Source organism: Puntigrus tetrazona, chromosome 5 (genome assembly GCF_018831695.1).
Source record: "Puntigrus tetrazona isolate hp1 chromosome 5, ASM1883169v1, whole genome shotgun sequence".
Lineage (NCBI taxonomy): Eukaryota > Metazoa > Chordata > Actinopteri > Cypriniformes > Cyprinidae > Puntigrus > Puntigrus tetrazona.
Genome location: NC_056703.1, coordinates 30,479,385 through 30,504,468, shown reverse-complemented (window position 1 = coordinate 30,504,468; position 25,084 = coordinate 30,479,385). Strand labels below are relative to the sequence as shown.

General features: G+C 39.3%; 1 protein-coding gene across 2 annotated transcripts in view; it reads left to right on the top strand.

Annotated features, from left to right (window-relative positions):
* Positions 1-13,438, top strand: part of mbd2 (methyl-CpG binding domain protein 2) — a 20,249-nt gene extending 6,811 nt beyond the window's left edge. Inside the window, exons 2-7 of one of the 2 annotated variants that reach the window (XM_043240156.1) lie at positions 955-1,114; positions 3,985-4,122; positions 5,218-5,308; positions 5,375-5,552; positions 8,666-8,788; positions 12,999-13,136. In XM_043240156.1, coding sequence (XP_043096091.1) covers positions 955-1,114; positions 3,985-4,122; positions 5,218-5,308; positions 5,375-5,552; positions 8,666-8,780 — 682 coding nt within the window. In that variant the 3' untranslated portion in view covers positions 8,781-8,788; positions 12,999-13,136. Of the gene's footprint in view, positions 1-954; positions 1,115-3,984; positions 4,123-5,217; positions 5,309-5,374; positions 5,553-8,665; positions 8,789-12,998 lie in introns of both variants that reach the window. The other variant, XM_043240155.1, reaches the window with a different exon arrangement.
* The last annotated feature ends 11,646 nt before the right edge of the window (positions 13,439-25,084 follow it).

Sequence of the window (25,084 nt, the reverse complement as noted above, 5' to 3'; positions counted from 1 at the left end):
TCATTCAAATGAGCGTCTTATTCCTATTTATTAAGAAAACACTGATTGAGAAAAAAAAAGAAAAAGATAAATCATGATTTTTCCATTTCTCCTTTGTGTTTGCTGCTGATCTGAGGTTATATAATGGTGGTTGGTGTGGACGTGTCACTGCGGGTTAACTAGTCCTGCTGCGGTCAGTCCAAGGGTCAGCTCTCCTGGAGACCAGAGCTTTATCTGAGCAGATTAGGGCTTTAGTCTCAGGCTCAACAAGAAACCGTTCATAACACACTTCTCCTCTCTAATATCATGGGCTTCTGAGAGAAACTGCAGGATGGGACAGATTTTTTCTCTTAAATCATGAGCTGATTGCGTGGTGATGATGGCTTCAGCTGGCTCCTGTTTTATTGTTTTAGTTTGTATTAATGCATATAGATTACAGCCAGTTTTGATTTCGTGTGTATGTTTTCATATCTTCAGCCGCTGTGACCAGGTTTCACGACCATAACCTTTATTAGTATGACTACCAATCCTTTATAATCCATAGGCTTTTTCTTTTTAAGAAATTGTATTATTTTATGCATCAGAAACGCATTAAATTTATCAAAAGTGACCGTTTATAATATTGAAATAATAAATGCTGCTGTTCTCATTTGTGAATCCTGAAAAATACATTTTATAATTTCCGCTTTAATAATAATAATCAGAAATGTTTCTTGAGCAGTAAATCAGTATATTAGTGACTTTAATGATTTCTAAAGATCACGTGACACTGAAGACTTTGATGATGCTGAAGGTTTAGCTGCGCATCACAGAAATAAACTCTCAGTCAGAAAACAGCTGTTTGAAATTAATATTTTAATAAATGCATCCTCGGTGAGCAGAAGAGCCAGAACTCCCCACTGTGAACTTGTTCAGTCTGAAGTCAGAAGAGTTGGAAGACTTTTAGTGTGTTGAAGTTGTTGTTTTTTGCTCCAGTCCCACAGGAAAGAAGTTCCGGAGTAAACCACAGCTGTCCCGCTATCTGGGGAACTCGGTGGATCTGGGATGCTTCGACTTCCGGACGGGCAAAATGATGCCCAGCAAGATGCAGAAGAACAAGCAGAGACTGCGCAGCGACAACCTCAGCCTGAGCAAGGTGCTGAACAACACACACACACACACACACACACACTCCTCACTATCAGAATGACACACACACCCCTCACTCTCAGAACACACTCTCATGTCTCACTCTTTCAGAATGACACACATGTACTTCTCACTCTCAGAACACCACACACACACACACACACACACACACACACACACACACACACACACACACACGTGTCTCACTCTCTCAGAACCACACACACACACACGTCTCACTCTCAGAATGACACACACACACACACACACACACACACACACACACACACTTCTCTCACTCTCAGAATGACACACACACGTCTCTCTCAGAACAACACACACACACACACGTCTCACTCTCAGAATGACACACACACGTCTCACTCTCTCAGAACGACACACACACACACACACACACACACACACACACACACACACACGTCTCACTCTCAGAACGACACACACACACACTTCTTTCACTCTCAGAACGACACACACACGTCTCTCTCAGAATGACACACACACACGTCTCACTCTCTCAGAACACACACAGACACACTTTTCTCACTCTCACACACACACACACACACACACACACACACACACACACACACACACACACACACACACACACACTTCTCACTCTCAGAACGACACACACACACACACACGTCTCACTCTCAGAACGACACACACACACACACACTAGTATCAGCATCTTCACCAAAGTATGAAGACACACGGAGTTGTGATGATTTGCATGGAGTTGTGTAGAGTTTTGTGGATATGCCTGATTTGATATTTTATTGGCCAGTATGAGATGTTGCAGATATATGAGTGTATGCCATCATGTTACTCAGATAAGATGCCTGTGAGTGGTGTAACTAGTCAGTCCAGTCTGTGTTTCTGGTGACCCGGTCACTGTAGTCATACCAGTGTTGCCAAGTCCACGCTTTTCCAGCAGAGTCGGATTATTGAAGCACTGTTTCTGTGGGTTGTTTTTCATGTGCGCAGGTTGAAGTGAGCCCAAGAAACATGATATTTAGTCCCTGGATTGAGAAGTGTACAGGAGAACCCGGCCAAAATTGTGAAGACTTGTATGGAGTTGTGTAGAGTTGTGTGTTTTACTAGCGCTTTGATATCTGGCTACTATAAGCTGCAGAAACATTCTCTCTCATCTGTATATTTTACTCTTCTTTTTTTAAATTCAGAATATTGAAGTTTTGAAGGATAGATCCAGCGCGCGTTTTAAAGATCAAATAACTGTCCAATCAGAGAAAACAGAGTGTAAATAGACAAAGTGTGTTCATTTAAACCAAGCTAGTTTTCTGCTGTCTCACTGATCCTGTGAAGCGTGTCTGATATGATATCAACCTTCATACGCTTTCGTTTTCAGTTCAGAGTCTGTATTCTACATTTGCTCTTGACGAGCTGCTTAACAGAAACTCTTCATCATTATGAGTCAGAACTTCTGATGAGGCAGGATTTCTGAGATCATGCATTCATAACTTCCAGAACAGGTCTGTGTTCATCAGACTGGACGTTACTGAGGTGTGGTGACATGCCTCGCCCCGTGACACACACTCAGAGAGAGAGAGAGAGAGAGAGAGAGAGAGAGAGAGAGAGAGAGAGAGAGAGAGAGAGAGACAGAGAGAGAGAGAGAGAGAGAGAGAGAGAGAGAGAGAGAGAGAGAGAGAGAGAGAGAGAGAGAGAGAGAGAGAGAGAGAGAGAGAGAGAGAGAGAGAGAGAGAGAGAGAGAGAGAGAGAGAGAGAGAGAGAGAGAGAGAGAGAGAGAGAGAGAGAGAGAGAGAGAGAGAGAGAGAGAGAGAGAGAGAGAGAGAGAGAGAGAGAGAGAGAGAGAGAGAGAGAGAGAGAGAGAGAGAGAGAGAGAGAGAGAGAGAGAGAGAGAGAGAGAGAGAGAGAGAGAGAGAGAGAGAGAGAGAGAGAGAGAGAGAGAGAGAGAGAGAGAGAGAGAGAGAGAGAGAGAGAGAGAGAGAGAGAGAGAGAGAGAGAGAGAGAGAGAGAGAGAGAGAGAGAGAGAGAGAGAGAGAGAGAGAGAGAGAGAGAGAGAGAGAGAGAGAGAGAGAGAGAGAGAGAGAGAGAGAGAGAGAGAGAGAGAGAGAGAGAGAGAGAGAGAGAGAGAGAGAGAGAGAGAGAGAGAGAGAGAGAGAGAGAGAGAGAGAGAGAGAGAGAGAGAGAGAGAGAGAGAGAGAGAGAGAGAGAGAGAGAGAGAGAGAGAGAGAGAGAGAGAGAGAGAGAGAGAGAGAGAGAGAGAGAGAGAGAGAGAGAGAGAGAGAGAGAGAGAGAGAGAGAGAGAGAGAGAGAGAGAGAGAGAGAGAGAGAGAGAGAGAGAGAGAGAGAGAGAGAGAGAGAGAGAGAGAGAGAGAGAGAGAGAGAGAGAGAGAGAGAGAGAGAGAGAGAGAGAGAGAGAGAGAGAGAAGAGAGAGAGAGAGAGAGAGACAGAGAGAGAGAGAGAGAGAGAGAGAGAGAGAGAGAGAGAGAGAGAGACAGAGAGAGAGAGAGAGAGAGAGAGAGAGAGAGAGAGAGAGAGAGAGAGAGAGAGAGAGAGAGAGAGAGAGAGAGAGAGAGAGAGAGAGAGAGAGAGAGAGAGAGAGAGAGAGAGAGAGACTATTTTGACTATTCTGTCCTACACACACTCTCTCTCTGTCGTATCATCTCTCTTCAGACACACAGCACAATGTCAGGGGAATTAATTTAAATTCATTAAATTTCAAGGTAAATTTTACAATATTGATGAATTAGTATTGATTTCAGACTCTGATTGTGAATCGAGTGAAAGCAGCAGATCTTCTGAATCCTGACGTGTGTGTGTGTGTGTGTGTGTGTGTGTGTGTGTGTGTGTGTGTGTGTTTTCAGGGGAAGCCGGATCTGAACACAGCTCTGCCCATCAGACAAACAGCCTCCATCTTCAAACAGCCGGTCACTAAAGTGGTCAACCATCCCAACAACAAGGTCAAGACCGACCTCCAGAGAGCCACGGAGCAGCCCAGACAGGTCCCTTCAGCTTCACTTCATTTAAGGGGCTCTAAACTAGCCTGAATATTACTGCAATATTAGCCATTTAGTACTAGTATTAAACTAAACGCTTATTAATACCTTTTTCTATCTAAACTTAACTACCACTGCGCTAACTAATAATAATAATAATAATAATAATAATAATAATAATCAGCTAATTTATTGAAGGAGAAGTCATAGTTAAGAGTGAATGTTACCTGTTCTAAAGTCTTACCAAATATTTCTATTTACCTTCGTTTTCTTTTCTTTTTCAGTTGATGAAAATCTTTTAGCTTTTATTAACAAGAAATCAGCTGCATCAGACTCTACGTCTAGTTTAGCTTTTAATAATGGTGCTTTATTTTTATTCACCTATTAATTCTGTTGTTTGTTAGTTAACTTCTAATTCAAGCGGTGTCAGCGAATGACGGAGTAGTTGTGTTTTAAAGCTGTATCTAGTGTTGACCACTAGAGGATGCAGAAGGACTAGTTATCCTCACTAGTAGTTTAACAGAAAATCTCTTAATGCATTCAGAATAGATTAGAAATCTGATCATTGTGCTGCATTTCCTTGATAAATCATATCTATTTATGAATTTATTTATTTATTGGTATCTGTGTGTTTAAACATTTTAAAGGTAATTAATTTAGTTTATTGGTCCATGTAATTTTTAATTTATTAATTTTTTTAAATATTGTATTTATTAGTATTTAGTATTATTTTTTTTCTAGCTTTGTTTAACTTAAAATAGTTGTCAGGATTTTTTTGTAGTTTGTTTACATTGATCTATTTTTGTGCCTTTTCATATTTTTTTAAATGTCTAGTTTTTAATACTGTAATATTTATTCATTAGTTTTGATTAATTAATTAATTTTCATTTGAGTTTTAGTTTATGTTTTTGCATATTTCTATGTTGTTTTCAGTGCTTTATTTTCTTTCAGTGTTTTTCTAATGTCATATGTGACCGTGGAGCTCACAAGCAGTGACGGGTTCATTTTTTTTTTAAATGAAAGCTGACTAGACAGGCAGGGTTTGTTAGGACAGTATTTAAAAGCTGTCCAGATGATAATTCTCTGCCGTGTTTCTCTCAGCTGTTCTGGGAGAAGCGTCTGAAGGGTCTGCGGTCATCGGACGTGTCGGACGAGGCGCTCCGGACGATGGACCTGCCCCGAGGTCTCCAGAGTAAGTGGCGGGGTCAGGTGTGAGCGGTGCTAGTGACCGCTGGCTAACGTGTGTCCTGTGGAGCAGGTATCGGGCCGGACTCGTCGGACGAGACGCTCCTGTCGGCCATCGCCAGCGCCCTTCACATGAGCTCGGCGCCCATCACCGGTCAGACGTCGTCGGCGGCCGAGAAGAACCCGGCCATCTGGCTGAACACGTCCCAGCCGCTCTGCAAGGCCTTCACCGTCACAGACGAAGACATACGGTAAGTTTAGCGGTGACCTTTCAAGCACGTGACCAGCCGGCGTTCGAGACACAGAACGGTCGCTCACATTGACTTCAAGCGGCTAAATGCGTCTGTTATATCACCAGGCGTGTAGTCTGTATTCACGGCGGCGAGAGGAGTCCGTGTTTCAGGTGAAGACGAGCTCAAAGCCTCCTGCTTCTCTTCAGATTGATGCGCGAGAGTCATTTGGCTCCGGCCCGCCGCTAAATTGGATGCTTGCTGTTCGAGAAACACAAGTGAAATAAGATTTTCCTGCCGTAGTCGTTGAGAGCCTGGTGTTTCTTCAGCATACTGATGAGACGGACGCAGGGCCTGTGCCGTGGAGCGCTGGTTAAACGCCGGTTAGCTGGAGGTGGTAATCACTTTGAATAAACCGGCCGACTGATCAGGAACGCTTCTACGGGGGGCATCCTCACGTAAAGATCTGGCAAGACCATGTTTAACGGTTTGTGTTTTAGTGTGAAACACTTTTGTAATGGAGCTCAGTCTCTCTCTCCAGGAGACACACACACACACACACACACACACATATATATTTTTTTTAAATGTACTTTTTTAATGTATTTTAAAATGTATTCTATTTCTAATTATTTAATTGCTGTTATTTATTTGTTCTTGTTTGCAATTAATTATTAAAAATGTTATTTTCTTCATAGTTTTTTAATTAAAATGGATTTATTTTAATTTTATTTTTACAGTCTTATATTAAGTAATGCATTATTTTTATTTAATTGTTAAAGAATAATTATCTATCTATCTATATCTATCTATCTATCTATATATATATATATATATATATATATATATATATATATATATATATATATATATATAATTAACTAATTAACTTTTTTTTTAATTACTTCAAATGTTTTATTTTTTAATATTCATTAATTAATTGTTGTCTATTAATAGTTCTGTTATCATAGACACATACATATATCTCCATACTGAAATATGGCTGGAGGAATAATAATAATCTGAAGGAGCTAAATGTCAATAAGTCTTCTTCCAGTTCAATGTCAACAGATTTCAGTCCAAAACACAAGGTGGCAGTAGATGCACACGCATGCTGTCTCTGTCTGTGTGTGTGTGTGTGTGTGTGTGTGTGTGTGTGTGTGTGTGTGTAGGGTGTGTGTGCTCATGCGTTAGAGCTGTGTGTTGTCTGTGAGAGAGATTAAACCTCAGTTTTCTTGATTTTCTAAGAAGGAGGTGATTGAGAGGTTGGTGTGAACAGGAATCAGTAAGTGTGTGTGTGTGTGTGTGTGTGTGTTCACATGCAGCACAGATCTTGTGTTGTGTGTGCTCTGATGGAAACACAGGAGCGTCAGCGCTTCATGAACATCATTATCATTCAAGATGCGCAGAAAACACTCGCTCCCTCCTCCATCCCTGAGCCTGTGTGTGTGTGTGTGTGTGTGTGTGTGTGTGTGTGTGTTTACGAGCGTCCTCAGGATTCTGCAGGATCTTCTCTCAGTGACTCTTGGAAACATTAGTCATCTTTAACCCAAACAGTCATGATTTAATTTTTCATCATCGTTGTCCTCTTCTCTGACTCTTCAGCCAGTAACGAGCAGTCACATCAATTTCTTTCTTTAGTTTTTTGAAGAACATCTTAGTCTATAGTGAGCAGCGCCTGATAAAAATCATTTCAGGTGGAGATGAGAGACAAACAACTCTGGACCCTGTCAGGGATGTCATCAGAAACTAGAACTCATAAAACATGTTTGTATGTGAAATAAAATACGAGTGAAAATTCTGCCTTGCAAACTAAAATTGAAGTTGAAGTGCTAAAATGACTGACTGGTGATCACTAACTAATAAATGATGAAATACAGCTGAAGTTAGAGTAAAAATGGCCGCTATTGAAGATGAAAACGTTGCCTTGATGAAATATTACGTTTATGATAAGTTATAAGTGATAAAATTACGCATTAGAAATGAATAAAACCTAAAAATAAATTAAACCTAAAAAGAGACAACTGATAAGAAAATACAGTAAGTACAAAACAATTATGAAAATTGAAACTGAAACTAAAGTAAATAAAAGTAAATGAAACTAAAATTTGAATTAAGAATGCAAATAATGAAAGTTATCTGTCTGAAAGAAGTCTAATGTAGAACTATAACATAATTCTAAAAAGAACAAAAAGTAAACAAATCAGTGAATAGAAAACTGAAATTTAAATAAATGTTAACAAAAAAAACTGTAAAACTGATAAAAGCACAAGGAATTAAATTAAAATCATTAATTTGAACGTGTTCATATTATGCTATTTTATGTTTGATCTCATCTGACAGCTTGTGAAAAAAACATCAAGTCATCCCTAAAGTGAGAAAGAATAAAGTCTCAAAAAGATGATGTTTATTAAAGTTATGAAAACAGTTGGTTTAAACACGCCCCCACTTCTCTACATCACAGAGTGGGTTTATTATCATAACTCCGCCCATACGTTTACTCAAAGAAAGTAGGCGGAGCTGTGGGCGCCATGTTCTGGAGACGCTGCGTTTCGTTGAAAGTGAAACTACTTTCTTTGTATTTCCAAAAGAGAAGGCGACTAGAAATCAGTGTTAAGTTTACAGCTGAACAGAAATATTAGAGTGTGTTCAGCACATTTACAGAGAACTGATTCCTGAATCTGAGACTAGAAAGAGACTGATTCTCTACAAGAACAGTCTGGAGCTTCTGAACCTTTAACTTAGTTCTCTTGTTTAAAGAAGCTGCTGCTTACATGCTTGAGATATTCGGCCAATAACAGGGCTGAGGATAGCTGGCCAATCAGAGCACACCTCGGCTTTTTAGAAGGAGGAGCTTTCTACAGATCGAGCCGATTCAGGAAGAAGCATCTCTTCTTTGTTTTTGATTCAACATGCATTCTGGGATTGCTGTCCCGGTGAAGGAAATTGATTTTTTTATTATTTATCTGTGGTTTATTTGACAGGGACCGTTCACGTCATTAATATATAAATACTTAATATATTAAATGAATGCTGAACCGCGTCTTTAGGTGAAGCGTAAAGGAGGTGTAAGCATGATCTTGTGTAACGTGAGCACGGACAGCCTTCATCGCTCTCCTCCTCCTCTTCCTCAGGGAGCAGGAGCTGAAGGTGCATCAGGCTCGACGCAGTCTGGAGGAAGCTCTGATGGCCGATGGTTTGGCTCGAGCCGCCGAGTCCAGCCGAGACACACAGGGGAGAGCGGCGTGAAGAGACAGGTGAGAGACCTCCGGAGAAGACCTGGGCTCCAGAGTCAGAGAGTGTAGCTCCGCTCACACAAGATCAGGAGAATGTCTCGGTGGTGGATGTGAATGGGTGCCGTCAGAATGAGAGCAGTCCACATCTGGAGAAGACAGAAGATCAAACCAAGTCTATAATATCTGGTCTGAAACTGGAGATCAGGTGTTTAAAACCGCTCTAAACAATTAAAAAATATGTCTTAATTATGGATTTGTTTCAGCTTTTGTCTTCAGAGTCCACAATCTATAATAACTAAAGTGCATCTCCTCCAATTAAATCAGACACACATTAGTTCAGAGCCGTTTTAAACGCTGCTTGGTCTGAGCGGATTTCTCTCCTGATTCAGACCAGAACACTTTTTCACCGAAGGAAGAGTTATTATAGATTATAGACTCTTAATTCTGGATTAGTTTGATCTTCTGTCTTCTCCAGATGTTCGCTGACGGACCGGAGGATGTGGATTATTCTGATGTTTTTATCAGACTCTCGTTCTGACGGCACCCATTCACTTCCGTTACTGAGACACATTTCCCCTGATCTGATGAAGATGAGGACGAGCACGCTACAGCTAATGTTGATGATTCCTTTAAGAGTGTTTGAGCTCTGAGCTCTGACCTCTGACCTCAGCTCGGTGTGTAATATTAGCTCTGTGTGAGTTTCTCTCCGGCTCTGAGCTCACGCGGACATCAAATATTCAGAGCCTCATTAAGAACAGCCACATCACTTCAGCCTCTTCATCTTCATCATCATCATCCTCCTCCGACTTTTTTTTTTTTTTTTTTTTTTTTAAAAAGGGAATTAATAATTAATATTCTGGATTTTCCTCCATCTGAAAGCTGATGCTCGTCGACAGAAACACACTTTTCTGAATATTCAATACTGTTTAGCATTTGCTGCTTCACCGAGCAATAAAATATCAGGAATATCAGAAATCTCTCCGCCGGGTGGAATTAGTGCAATGGCTTTATTTCCACAAACTCATCTTTATTTTATTCCCTGCCCTGAAAGAAGCTCTCAATGCACATCATGTGGTGTCTTCACCCGACGCTCACCCAGAATGCATTGCTCTTCTCTGTTTTTGCCGAGCTTGTTATGCTGCTGTAATTCAGCGGGCTCAACTTAATCTATCATCATCATCATCATCATCATCGTCAAACACATTCAGGACCATCGCTTTCTGGCTCAATTCACCAAAAAAACACATTTGAAAGCATGTGCTGGAAACAACAGCTGAAAAGAGATTAAAGACTGCAGTAAAAATTAGAGGAGCGTACATTTATAACATGCTTTTTTTGTCATTATTATTTTCTTAAATGTAGTGTTAGTACTTTTACAAAACATTAAACAAGGGAACCGTTTTTTAAAACCATATCTGAAAACTTTAAACCCATTTGTCTGAAAAGTCTACAAATATTTAAAATAGTTTGCTCTTTTATGTTTAAATATAGATATAATACTTCTTACAAAGAAGTGAAGAACAAAGATTTAAAGTAAAACACACACACAAACGTTTTAGTAAGTTTACATTAAAAAAAAATTGTATTTGATAGCTTTTATTAAACAATTGTTTTGTGAATATTATAAATAGTTTATAAATAGTTTTTCTTATTTTTTAAATCAAAACACCTTTAACATATTACCAAAACCAATATGTAAACCAAAACATTTTTATGCATGTGTAATTTTTGTTTGCATATATTTGTCATTAGTTTATATTTTTTATATTGTACTTTTGTAAAAGATTTTGAAAAAAGAGAAACAAGTGTATAATGTATTTGATGAGTTTAGTTGTCCTGGATCAGTATTCAGTAGTTTCTGTGTGTGACTCCCAGCAGAGTTGAGCTGGATGAACTGACAAACACATGAAGGGAAATCAAAACCTCCCGCTTCCTGACTCTGAAACACAAATAGTCTCACGATTTCAAGAAAGCATCTCTCAAATCCAGAACTTTATATCATTTTTATAGTTTCTCCAGTGTTCTTAAACACCTCTAGTAGTTTGAGATCTAGGTGTTTCGGTATGTAGATCACTTTTAAACGTGTGTGTGTGTGTGTGTGTGTGTGTGTGTGCGTGTGTGTGTGTGTGTGTGTGTGTGTGTGTGTGTGTGTGTGTGTGTGTGTGTGTGCGTGTGTGTGTGTGTGTGTGTGTGTGTGTGTGTGTGTGTGTGTGTGTGTGTGTGTGTGTGTGTGTGTGTGTGTGTGTGTGTGTGTGTGTGTGTGTGTGTGTGTGTGTGTGTGTGTGTGTGTGTGTGTGTGTGTGTGTGTGTGTGTGTGCGTGTGTGTGTGTGTGACAGCGGACTGATGTTGAACTGTTGTTTATCTCTGGATGGGATTGAACGTGTTTATGAGAAGAGCTCCGACACGAAACACAATTTAAATACAAATTAGCGCACGCTCGGAAACCAATAGCATTTGCATTAATTCCAGTGGTGTGTGTTTGTAAGATAAATGAGTCTGTCCTCACAATCCTTTCATTCTGCTTTCACACATTCACTCCGTCTGTGTTTGTTGATGAGGATGGATCCAGTGCCTCATGAATTTCTCACAGTGTTTTTTTAGTGCTGTTTAAAAGAAGAAGCATGCAGCACCTTTTACTGAGACGAGGGTAAAAATAAAGCGCTTCTTCATATCTCACTTTCACGTGAAGTTCGAAAACATTTAGACATTTTAAAAACAAAACCTAATAAAAATCACAGGACAATTACTCAAATTTGAACAAAAATGAAATGAAAACAACAAAAGGAAAAAATATATATATATTATTCATAATATTTATAATATAATAGCGCTGATAAAAATGACAAAAAAAAAAGCATAAACATTTCTAAATAAGAGCGGATATTTTTATGGTTAGCTTATGATTAAAATGCATGCATAATGCATGAAATATTTATCTGATTGGTTTCTCTCACCTTTTGAACGAGCAGATAAAAATTCAAAATTTCAAAATAAGAGTCACTGTGTATTTCAAGCCAATGCATGATTCAAATCTCCCAATATGCATAAAATGTTTTTTTTTTTAATTCTGGCTATTATTGGTGTTTTTATCACAGTATTCAACATTTAAATCGTCAAGCCAGAACAAGAACCAGTTTCAGCACAAGGATTGAATGAAAGGTGATTTCTGTAGGATGCAGGCTTCGAGAGCTGCGTGTTCGTGGCCCTGTGAATGTTTAATTAATGCTTGTGCTTTCAGGCAAACTCTTAAATTGTGGGGCAGTTTGTGTTAATTACCGCCTTTATCCCGAGATCTCAGCGTAAGTGAAAAGCTTCTGTTAATGAAGATGCAAATTAGCCGCTGCTCTCCTGGACTGATTGTACGGCGCTCTCTTTATTCCTGCGACGGACGCACGTTTCAATTTAAAAGCACCGTTTTTATGTACATTACGCATTACTTCTCCAACACGCCGCGTGTGTGTGATGATGTGTGTTTCCTGAGGTAATTAAAAACATGTTTTATGATGATTAGGTTTAATTGTGCTTGTAAATATTTTCCATGTATTAAGCCAAATTACTGAGGGGAAAAAACATCCACGGAGAGAGATAAAAGCGTTTTTATATCATTTACTTGTAATTGAATACGGCTGCTTCTTGTACGGAATGAATTAGAGCTCTGTAGAACAAACAGAATCGTGCGTCTTCAGTTTATCCAGGATCAGGATGAGTGAATGGAAGTGAATGGGTGCCGTCAGAATGAGAGTCTGATCAAAACATCGGAATAATCCCCAGCGCTCTGGTCCGTCACACACTACATCCCTGTTATTCTGACGTTTTTAATCGGACTCTCAATCTGACGGCACCCATTCACTTCCATTACCTGTTTGTTTTCGGTCAGGCGTGAGTGAAATGATTTCTCTGAAGATTCTGTCGATGGAGCTTTTAGAAATGCCGTTCTGCTTCTCTTGACCCTGAATATTCTTCTGTATATTTCCGTCGAGTGGATTTTCTGTGGAGCTGCTATTGATCTGTGTGCATCTCTGAGGGCTTTTTAACATCCGTGTAACGAAAGACTGTTCCTCTACTGTAACACTTCATCTTCATCACCTGACACACACACAGGCGCACACACACACACACACACACACACACACACACACACACACACACACACACACACACACACACACACACACACACGCACACACACACAAGCCTTCAGAAAGCCTGATGTTGTCGTTTGTGTTTCAGGTTGGTCAGTGCACTGGAGTCCGGCTCCGCCCCTCAGTGGACGCCTGGATATGATGTCATCAGCCTGCGTCAGCGGCACACGTTCAATAACACAGTACCCATAGCTTCAGCCAAGCGTATTTTTTGATGTACATATCTATATATAATTGAGAACAATGCTTATTTTGTGTGAGACAGAAGAAAGAAAGTGTTTTATACGGGCAAACACGGAGCAATACTTCCTCTCGTCCAATCAGGTCAGCGGCGCAGGGTTTTATTGTGAACTCTTTTTACTTCGGGCCGATGCCGTCGCTCTCTTCAGGGTCTGTAACGAATGATTAATACATCTGCAAATGTATGAATGAAAAATGCTTATTTAAGAAAAAAATTTTATACCTTGAGATAAAAATGTGTACATTTCTTGCATCATTCTAGAGTAAATAAAAGATTATATTCACAAATATGATTTTATGTTTTGCTTCAACAGACTTTTTTCAGTCTTTTAAAATATAAATATATTATAATTACACATATTATATATAGGGTTAAATAACTATAATATAATAAATAAATATATGTATGTTGTGGGCTTCTTATGTTCCACCTGCTTTGTTTTTATTTTTAATTATTTTAGTGTATTTTGTCACTAGTTATTCCATTTGTAATGACCTATTACAATAATTTTCGTAAAGTTAGAGCGTGTTTGTTTTATTTATTGCCGTTGTACATTTGGAATAAATTTGAACTCGATGCTTCCATAGAAACTCATGCGGAAAGCTTTTATTAATTTTTTGAATCAATTATATCATTTCTCTCTTCTATTTTCTAGTGAACATATGTTCAGTCTCACTGTGAAATCTGACACAGAACCGTATTATTTCTTCTCTCAGCTCGGTGAGAACTTCATCCTTTCTAGTTCTGCTTCAGTATCTGTGTCCTGTCCTTCTGTTCAAATATCCTCTAAACATCTCTACTCTATGGTATACTTAAAAATGTATTGATTTATTTTTTTGTGTCATTTCATCCAAAAATTTTACAATACAAGAATATTTGACTTGAGTGAGCAAATTTTTTTTTTTATTTCTAACCCATTGGCATATCATTATTTTGCTAAACCCACTGGCAGATCGTTTCGCTCGTTTTCAAACCAAAAACCTTTTTTTTTTTTTTTAAATAAAATTTTCTAGAATTTGTACTCGTCTAGACAGTCCTTCTTGATTGAATAATTTCTAGGCTGGAAAAGTGTTTCTGCAGTCTGATTGTTGACCTGCTCCGTTCAGAACCGAACTCTATTGAATTTTACTGTAATTTGACCAGAAACACTAAAGTCCACCGGTGGAAGGGTGCTCAGTTTCCCAGAATGCATCACCTGTGTTGAATTTCTTTGAATTCTTTTTCCTGTCCCTTTCAGTTCAAACCCACACTAATAAGTGACCACTAATGTTCAGTGTTTTTTTTAATTTTTTTTGAATGTCATTTCTGTTTGTTGAAGAAATGATTCAAAAGTTAGGAAGCAGGAAATTGCGCTGGAACTCATAATTACGGGGTGGTTATTAACGATTAGCAGCCTGTCTGACTGAACGACTGAATGAACTAATGACTTATATTTCAGACGAGAGTGTTTAGAAAGGAGTGATATTAATTATTGATGCAGGAGCGTCTCTGACCTCAAACCAGTGAATAATGTCCGAGTGATTCATTCATCTCGCTCCGTCTCTAAAGACCTCTGAAGGTCTAGTTTTCTGAGTGTCTTTGGCCTCATGTGATCACTAAACCACCCGATTCATTCATTAAAGGTTAGGTATGTAAAAACAGACATTATTAGAGCTGATTTTCATTTTTTCCGATGTGATTTGTGATGAAAAAAGAAAAGCGAGCTGTAGTCAATCACTTCACACACTACATCCCTGTTATAACTAGCGTAAAAAAGTCAAGGGTCACGAGTCAACACTAACACTGATCCCTGTCATGGGAACCTAAAAATAGATTTTCTTCAGGTGTCTTTAATAACTCTGTATTGGATGCCTGTGTCATCTCCACGTAAATCAACAAAGGTTTTTGAAAAAGATGACGTGCTTTCATATGTTTGTGAACTCCTGGCCTGGCATGCAGAACATTTTTTTTCCATCACATCTGTACGTTTTCTTCTTCTTGGCCAATAGGAGTCAACGGCAGCCTTATGAACGCAACATCAGAAAATGATAAAAATTGGCAGAGTTGTAGTGATGACCACGAATAGTGATCTGACCGACTTTGAGGTCTCTAGGACAAACTCTCTAGCGCCACCACAACTTCAAAAATGATGCATTGTGTTTTGAAAATGCCTTTTTAATTGATAAATGTAGACCGTAAGTAGTTACAAACAATACATTTTAGCTACATTTAAACCCCCAAAAATTTAATTTTAAATAAATTTATTTGCCTTAAAAATAAATGTAAATTCAATGCAATTTTTTTGTACGTTTAGTCTAGTTTAGTTATAGTTTGCCAAACCAGTATCAGTGATACTACGAGACACTGGATCCCACGCATGCAAAAGATGGCTGAAATATATAAATGAACATGGTTAATCTCTTATTGGGAGCCTGTATTAAGATTGATTTTCTGGTGATATATGTGAATGTGAAAGGCTTGTCGAGTGAGGTTCTGGAGAGAATCTTCTGATTCTGGTTCTCTGATGAATGATGAGGAGCTTCTGATGAACACGAGCGATCAGAGATGACGGATGAAGGAGCGCTGAGCGGTGTTTTCTCTCTTAACACTCATCAGTCTCTGGTTAATGCGTTTGTGACGTCCGCGTCATTTCAGCAAATCACACGTTCAATCAGAAACACACACACACACACATTTATTTACTGAACAAACAACAGCTTCACCAACCTGTACATCAATATTACACTCATTAGATCAGTAACAAATATTTAGACTTTCTGTAATGCATGACGGACTATATTCATTCAAATATTTATGAACATTGTTAGTGATTCACTAGAAATGTATGAAATGTATTTTACAATTCTTTAAATTCAATAGATCTTAGGAATTAAGTACTAATCTGTTATGCAGTATTTTATTTTTACAAATGAATGTACTTGAAATAAAAAAATAGCCAGTTTGCCATGAAAACACTTCCCATTTTTGTATTTAATATCAAGTTCAACTTATAATATATATCAAGTTTAACTGGAAGTAAAATAGCAAAAACTTAAATTGACACAAAGTAATAAGTTGGGCAGACATTTACAAAAATATGTAACAATTAAATAACAATAACACAACCTAAACAGGCTGTGAAAACTTAACTTTAAACAAATGAAAATTTAAATACAGAAACGTAAATCTAAAGATAAAATCTTTTCCAAAATGTAAAAAAAAAAACAAAAAAACAACTCAAATCACTGAAATAATACAATATCATTAAATTAATGGAGAAATCGTGTGTGTGTGTGTGTGTGTGTGTGTGTGTGCGTGTGTGTCTCTCATCTAGGTGTTTTGTCTCAGATGAAGGTCATCTCTTGGTGCTGATCCACCGTCTAATCTGGATACGAAATAAGAAACAGACTAATATTAACGTAAATGCCATACTTTTTACGGTATAACGTGTAAATTGTTTTATGGGAAGTGTTCCCGGTTCCGGCTGATCTGATTAAAGCAGCCTAACAAGTGTATTAGTGTGTTATGTGTAGGCTAGGTTAAAGAGATGCGTCTTTAATCTAGATTTAAACTGACAGAGTGTGTCTGCCTCCTGAACAGTGTTAGGGAGATTGGATGAGTTTGGGTGCTGAATAAATAAGAAAAGGATCTGCCACCTGCAGTCGGTTTTGATATTCTAGCTATCTAGGAAAAAAGTATATAATATAATCATCCTTTTTAATGTAAATTAAATATTGTTAAACAACTGTATTATATTTTACAAATTAATGTTTTACCTGTGAGTTATATAAAAAAAAGTAACAACTAGATATGATTCAAATTCAGGTGGATGTTGTTCTGTTCCACACTGAAGTGAAGCAGCGCTGTCCGTCTCCAAACAAAGCTGCACGCTAATAAACCACGGCTGATCTTCCAGCTGATTCGTGACTTCTTGATGTGGGTTGTGTGTGTTTGATATGGTCAGATGGGTTGAGTTCATTGCCTCGGTGATCCAAACCAGCTTCATAAAGCAGCCGACCTGTCAGGAGCCTCATTAGACCCGATTAACCTACCTGTGAAAACCAGCAGCTTTAATTATACTCTTCAGTGAGAGTGACAGCGGGTGAATAACAGAGTGTGTGTGTGTGTGTGTGTGTGTGTTAATTAGCGGCTGGCCAGAATAACAATGTTTTGACACTCAGAGCTCAGCACTTAACCGCCTCAAATGTGTCCTTTGACCAAATTAGTGTTCATTTCTGTTCAGCTCTTTTTTATTCTCCATCTGCCCGCATCGCTTGTGTTGTTCCTCATTTTTAAGTCGCTTTGGATAAAAGCATCTGCTAAATGAATAAATGCGACATAGCATCTGTTTTGATCAGCTGTTAACCCAGAGAAAAACACAAGAAAAGAGACGTCGCGTCCCACCGCTGTGCTGAGAAACAAACACTAACTGACAGATTACACGACTAGTTTACCTAAAAAAACGACTTTGTCACAGTTCTGAGGTTAAATTAGCTTCAAAAGTGGGACTTCCTTGCATTTCCCAGAACAAAAGTTTACTGTAGGGTTGAATTTTCTTCTATTGGCAGCTTCAAGAAGCAGCCCTAGGGAAGCTTGCCCTCAAAATGAAAATAAAAACAAAATAGGTAATTGTGACTTTTTATATTTTTTCTTAAAATTGCTTGATAAAAGGCGCAATATATATTTCAGAACTGCAAGATTTCAAATCAGACTTTCTAATTATAAATTCAATATTTTGAAAAATATATTCAAATAATCTCAGAATTGCAAAAATTTAATTCAGAATGTCAAAATACGTTTTCGGTATATATTAACTTAACTTAAAAATGCAAGATTTAATTTCAGAATTTTGAAATATGCATTTCAGAATTTCAAGGCAATCTCAGAATTGCAAGATTTTTAATCAGGATTTCAAAATGTAAAAATGTATATGTAGAATTTTAAGAGAATCTCAGAATTAAAAGATTCAATTTCAGAATTTGAGTTCTAAAGTCAGAACTGTGACTTAAAAAGTCTTAATTAGGTTTTCAAGTTAAATGATGTTCTCTGTTCTGAAACGAAACAGGCTTCCGTTCAGCCCCGCTCTGTAGAATGAAGATAAATTAGAGAATTGATTTGCCTCTTATAATGAATGAGTCAACAACAGAGCAGAGCATTGTGGGACGTGTGATTGATTCCACTTTTATGTAGTTCTTTTATGCCCTGAGTTTGTTTTCAGAAAAGCCCTAAAATCAGGTGTCACTTCCTGCGTGATAATGTCACGATCCCGTCACGACGCTGTCAGAGCTTCCGTTCGCTGGCTTTCAGCTAAAACGCAGCGACGCAGACGCGACTGAAGAAGGAAACATTAATCAGGAGATAACAGCAGGAAATGAAAGCATTAATGTCTTCCTGTGAGGCAGAGGCAGAATTAAGGAGAAACACGGAGTCGGCCGGAGCGCCGCTTGATTATGCAGATGAAAAATGTCTTATTAAAGTACATACAACACGGCATTAATGCACGCCGAACGCATTTCAAGATGAATTAAGTTGGTTGAAGTTAGCCAGTCGTGAACGTGGGTTTATTGCCGGAGGGTCTAGACGTGAAAGCAGCAGAGTCTCGAATTGCTTTTGTATGCGGGGCTCGTTTCATATATCTGCTGTGACAACATCTGAGGAGCGTCTCTGCGTCTCGCGGGGCAAAAGAGGCTCGTGGACCATAATAATAGAGAATCCAGAGCAGCTCGTACCGGAGGAGACTCGCAAGCATTTGATGGGCCCTCATTAGCAACATTCAATGATGCACTGCTGTATTTTTAGGGTTTGTTTGTGTAACGCCCCGTGTGGGAACATTCACTTACCGCTGCGGTTAGATGAGTGAGAATCAGCTCTGTCTGTCCGTCCGTCCGTCTGTCTCTCTCTCTCTCTCTCTCTCTCTCTCTCTCTCTGTCTCTCTCTGTCTGTCTGTCTGTCTCTCTCTCTCTCTCTCTCTCTCTCTCTCCGTCTGTCTCAGTCCGTTTGTCGTCCGTCTCTCTGTCTCTCTCTCTGTCTGTCTTTCTCTGTCTCTCTCTCTGACCGTCCATTTGTGTCTCTGTCTGTCCATCCATCTGTCTCTCTCTCTCTCTCTGTCCGTCCGTCTCTCAGTCTGTTTGTCTTCGTCTCTCTGTCCGTCTCTCTGTCTCTCTCTCTGTCTGTCCATCCGTCTGTCCGTCTCTCTCTCAGTCTCTCTCTCTCTCTCTCTCTCTCTCTCTGTCCGTCTCTCTCTCTCTCTCTCTCAGTCTGTCCATCCGTCCGTCCGTCTCTCAGTCATCTGTCTATCTCTCTCTCTCTCTCTGTCGGTCTTTCTCTGTCTCTCTCTCTCTCCATCCATTTGTCTCTCTGTCTGTCCGTCCGTCCGTCTCTCTCTGTCCATCCGTCTCTCAGTCTGTCTGTCTGTCTCTCTCTCTGTCTGTGCATCCGTCTGTCCGTCTCTCCGTCTCTCTCGCTCTCTGTCTCTCTCTCTCTCTCTGTCTGTCTGTCTGTCTCTCTCTCTCTGTCCTCTCTCTCTCTCTCTCTCTCTCTGTCCGTCTCCGTCCGTCTCTCTCTCATCTCTCTCTCTCTCTCTCTCTCTCTCTCTCTATCGTCCGTCTCTCTCTCTCTCTCTCTCTCTCTCTCTCTCTCTCTCTCTCTCTGTCTCTCTCTCTGACCGTCCATCCATCTGTCTCTCCCTCTCTCTCTCTCTCTCTCTGTGTCCGTCCGTCCGTCCGTCTCTCTCTGTCCATCTGTCTCTCAGTCTGTTTGTCTTCGTCTCTCTGTCCGTCTCTATGTCTCTCCCTCTCTCTCTCTCTCTCTCTCTCTCTCTCTCTGTCTCTCTCTCTCTCTCTCTCTCTCTCTCTCTCTCTCTCTCTCTCTCCCCGTCCGTCTGTCTGTCTCTCTCTCTCTGTCTGTCTGTCCGTCTCTCTCTCAGTCTGTCTGTCTGTCTGTCCGTCCATTTATATGTCTAGCAATCCGTCTACCTGTCTCTCTGTTATCTATGTGTCTGTTGTTCTGTCTTTCTGTCCTGTTTCTAAAGTCACTCTGAGTTTAGTATCTCTGAGTCACATGCGCTTCAGAATCTCGCTGTAAGTAATACATATATTTTTATCCTTCTGTACCATGGATAATGTCATTTAACAAACTTCTCTTGGCAGAGTATACAGTAGAGAATGAGTCAGCGCACACATAATCGCTAGAACACACAAAGCATGGTAGAAAAATAAAGACTTTATGTTGCATGTATAGATGCGGTCAATATGCAGTAACTAGATTATATTTAACAAAATGTAGGTTGATTGCTCTCAAGGGTTTGCTTCATCTTCACCTAAACATTTATGGAGATTTTTGTCTTTGGCTGCAAGATTTAAAATATTAATGCACCATTTTCTCCAAAGCTGCTTTGGAACAACATGGATTATGAAAAGTGGTAAACAAATAAAAATGACTTGACTTATACTGAGGGCAGCTGGAGGGAAAACTAATCCTGGTTACCACACTTACCATGGGAAAAAACACAGAGACACAATAGATTTACATTTATTCATTTAGCATCCTCTTTTATCCACAGCGACTTACAAATGAGCAACATCGCAAGCAATTTGTCAACAGCTACGGTATTCATAGCACGCGAGCTAGAGGAGAAATGCAGGAAAGAGAGGAAGAGAATAGAGGATAGCTTGCTTTTAAATAAGAACATGACTCATGCAGATATCTACACTGCTCAGTTCGGTTTAACCCTATAAAGCTGCTGTATCATTTTTAATATAAACCCGTTTCATACTTTAGTTTCGAGTGTTTTATTCGAGGAAAGCTCTTTTAATGTATTAGTTCTCAGATCTGCACTGATTCTGATCAAGTAAAGGTCAGAAGAACTGCAGTTCAACCCTTCCCGTCTTCACTTCATCCTCCATCAATAATTTTCTAGAAGAATCTGATCTTCAGGATCCTTTTACTTTCACTGTTCCTCAGAGAACGATCTTCAAAACATCTCACATCTTCTGAGGAGCCTTTATTTCTTCAGCTCTCCATCAGCCCTGCTTTACACATTTTAATTTCATCTTACCGAGACATATTACCGGAGATACAGAGTGATGTTTAGATCATTTTATCTGCTCAACTCTCACATTACAAGCAATTTCAGCATATCATTCGTATTTTGCTCAGACTAAGGTTCAGATTTGAAGAAAATAGGCAAACACTTTCATGCAAGATATTGTAATATTTTCTCTGAAGCTTATTAAACTGTTCCATTTGTGTTTTCCTGGCGATGCTTTCACGCTTCACCGAGTTCAGGGCCGAGTCCTCCGAGGATCGAGACAGGTTGTGAGGATGATTCAGCGGTGAAGGTGTTAATTACAGCCGGTGATTCCCTTCGGTGCGTCTGAATCCCGCTCCTCGTTTGCACTTTCTTTCCAAACAGCAGCTCAATTAAACCTCTGTGTGTCTTTCAGGAGATCATCACGGGACGCCAGGACTGACCTCATTTACTTTATTAATAGGCAATCCAGCGCGGGATTCATCAGAGTTCTGAGTGAAACACGCTGCGGTGTCACTGGATGGTGTCTGACGCCGAGTGCGACATGAAGGACGTTCTGGAGGGAAGTGAAGAGGCTGAACTGAGATGTTCTGTTGACCGTGGAGTCGTGGACTCTCATCAGATGCTGCAGTCGCTCGTATCCGCTTCTCTTCTTTCATGTTGGAGTTCAGCTCGCTTGAAAGCGGCCGACGAGATCCTTGAAGCCGGACCTTCATCATCTGAGCGCAGAGATCATAGCGACCCCAGAGACGCTCTTCATTACTGAAGAACATGCATTCAGAATCAACTCCTGAAGACGGGAGCGGTGCTTTCCCTCAACTTTTATTAGAGTCCATTAATTGTTATATCAGTGAGGAAAACAGCCGTGCTTTTAGTCATTTTGTTTGTGCACCTGAGTCCAGTCAGTGCTTTTTTTAATATTAGTATAGTAATGTTATGCATTAATGCCATCCACTTTTTCCATTTTTCTCAGAGTTATGAATCAAAACAAGCTGCTACAAAGTGGATCATAACATTACAGTCTTTGATTGGAAGTCATGAACTAAATGAAAATGAGACAAAAAAACAAGAAATGAACATTGACTTTGTTATAACATTAATGATTGCATGTATACAAACGATACATTTCAAGTTTATTTCAGATGCGCCTGCAGATATCTGTTTTTTGAGAATAACTTTATAGCGGCTGAGGCTGTTTTGATGCATTTCACAATATACAGAAAATGGCCAAAACATGCATTTGCTTAAATATAGGTTTTATACACATATTCAACATGTATACATAGAATATACTCCGTTCTACCAGTATATTTGTCCTTTTTTTTAAATAAATATTTGAAAAACCTCTGTGTATACAGTATTTGAATCTGAGAAAAGAACATATCTTACAGAATATTAAAATACATCTAAACATTATTAAATCATCTACTTCTGATCAGTATTCCAAAACAACAACAACCTGATACTGTATTTTTCCAATAATACATACAATACTCTATTTAATCTTTTAAAAATATATATTTTTACAAGCACTCAGTATTCCTCTCTCTACCAAGTCTTTGTTTACTGAATTATAGATTCTATAACCTTGTATTGTTTTACTTTAACACAGTGCAGTATTATTGTAATGTGATGTTGGTTTATGCTTGATGTTATTATTCAGATCGTCCTCATGAATCATTTAAAGAAGTGGCACATTTCCTGAATAAAATCTTCACTGCAGCGAGTGAAAGTGACTGAACGCTGCTCAAGAAACTCCAGACGGAACCGAAAATAATGTCTAAGTAAACAAAACTATTCTAAACAATGAGTGGTTGGATTGATAATTCTCACAACAACAGACCGTCCAGAAATAGAATCCGTCATCAGTGAACAACGGGCCAAACGTCAGCAGCGGCGCGGGATCAGAGAAAGAAGGTGAGAGCGCTTCAGCTTCATAACCTCAGGCTGCTGTTTGTTTGGAAAGCGCTTCCTCCTCCCGCATCTTTGTCCTTTATCAATATTTCATTGCTTATTGTGCCCTCTCGTTTGTCTCCAGATGTAATCAGATGGCTCCCTGCTGCTGTGTGTGTGTGTGTGTGTGTGTGTGTGTGTGTGTGTGTGTGTGTGTGTGTAACAGTGCAAAAAACTGCATATATTCACGGTTGAAAAAATAAAATAAAAATAAAAGTACTAAATACAAATAATGATAGATAGGAAATAGAATATGTGCAATAAACTGAAAAAAAACCCTCCCAACTAAATTTCCCAACAAATAACTAAAATAAATAGGAAAAAGAATATTAAATGGAAAAAACTGAAAAAACCCTCCCAATACAATATTTCCCAACTAACATAACAATAAAATAATAATAAATAATAATAATAATAATAAATATTATTAAATATTATGTTTTATGACACTGAAATAACACGACTTTCTTTGCTTTTCTGTCAAACACAACGGAGACGTACTTTTTTAGGTATGTCTGTTTTCTTCATATGTTCTTTTCTTCTAAAGGAGACTGAATCTATATTCAGACGCGAGACGATTATTCATAGAAACTTCATAGATTTCGTACGAAACAGCGGCTCTGATGACTTCATTCCTTCATTCGATGTTCTTCAACTCAATGATTTGATTCAAATGCAGACAGAAACAGTGTGTTTGGGAATCAGACGACAGAGAGAGAAGTCAATCCCTGGAACAGAGTCAGACTTTCTCATGAAATAACACAAGTGTGGTTTTTCTGATGTTTAATCTGGACAGTGTCCATTACATCCCAGGTACAAAACAAGTGCACTTCTATAATGTAATTAAAGGGCTCTTTCATGCACTAATGATTCTTTAGTACTTCTTAAGATCAATTAAGTGTGAGACACCATGAATATGAACTAAAATGCACTTTTAACATACTATGTTTTTAAAAATGTATTTAGTTACCACTTGAAACCATCTTTCATACAATAGTACACAAGTATAATATAAGGGGTAACTAAATATGTTAAAAGTGCATTTAGTTTAGTTTACCAAGTCGATTTAATGTTATTGCTGCAGTATTTTTATGTGATTGACTGCTGTTTATTCATGAATCCTTTCATTCGCTCTTGGAGGGCGAGAAGCTGATTTTCCTGACAGCTCTGGAGATGTTCTCGTCGTCACATTATTCCGGCTCTGGGCTGATTTGAATGAGCTGACCTTTAGATCCAGCGTCACGGAGAATCGAGCGCTTGACCTCCAGAGAAACGCTGCAGATCTGCTGATGCTCCTCAGACGTCTACAGCGAGTTCAGCTCTTTCTACATCGCTCTCCTCTCTTCTCTTCTCGTTTACAGAATTGTGACGCCTCATTTAGTTATTTTAGATAGAGACTCCAGGTAGAAACTTTCTAGGAGCATCTGCTGTTCGACAAAAGCGCTTCATGAGGAGTCTGCTTAACAGAGTGGAAAAATCAGTTCTGTTTCTGCTTTAAATGAACTAATGTACCAGACTTGTTCCTCGTTCCCAGCATGCTTTGCACAGGCAGAGTAAATGGTGAAAGTGTTTCCACGCAGGCGAGTTAGATTTTGTTTATTAGATTCTGAAGTTCTGTTGCGTAACTCGTTTATGTGAAACTGGAGCTTGTGCTTATTTCCAGAATTTAAAAAAAGGGTGGAAAATAAAAGATGCCAGAAGACCGTAAAAACAGAGTACAGGTTCATTTCAGTGTGGTTTGTTGTGTTTCTTTGAGTGTCCAGGTCCATGAGGCGGAGACGGACACTGGAGGTGGAGGCCCTGGGCGCTGGAGCAGTGACCCCAGAGCCACAGTGGAGCAGTGGAGGTGGAGCAGTGACCCCCGGAGCCGCGGTGGAGCAGTGACCCCAGAGCCGCGGTGGAGCAGTGACCCCGGAGCCGCGGTGGAGCAGTGACCCCGGAGCCATGGTGGTGCAGGTGGAGCAGTGACCCC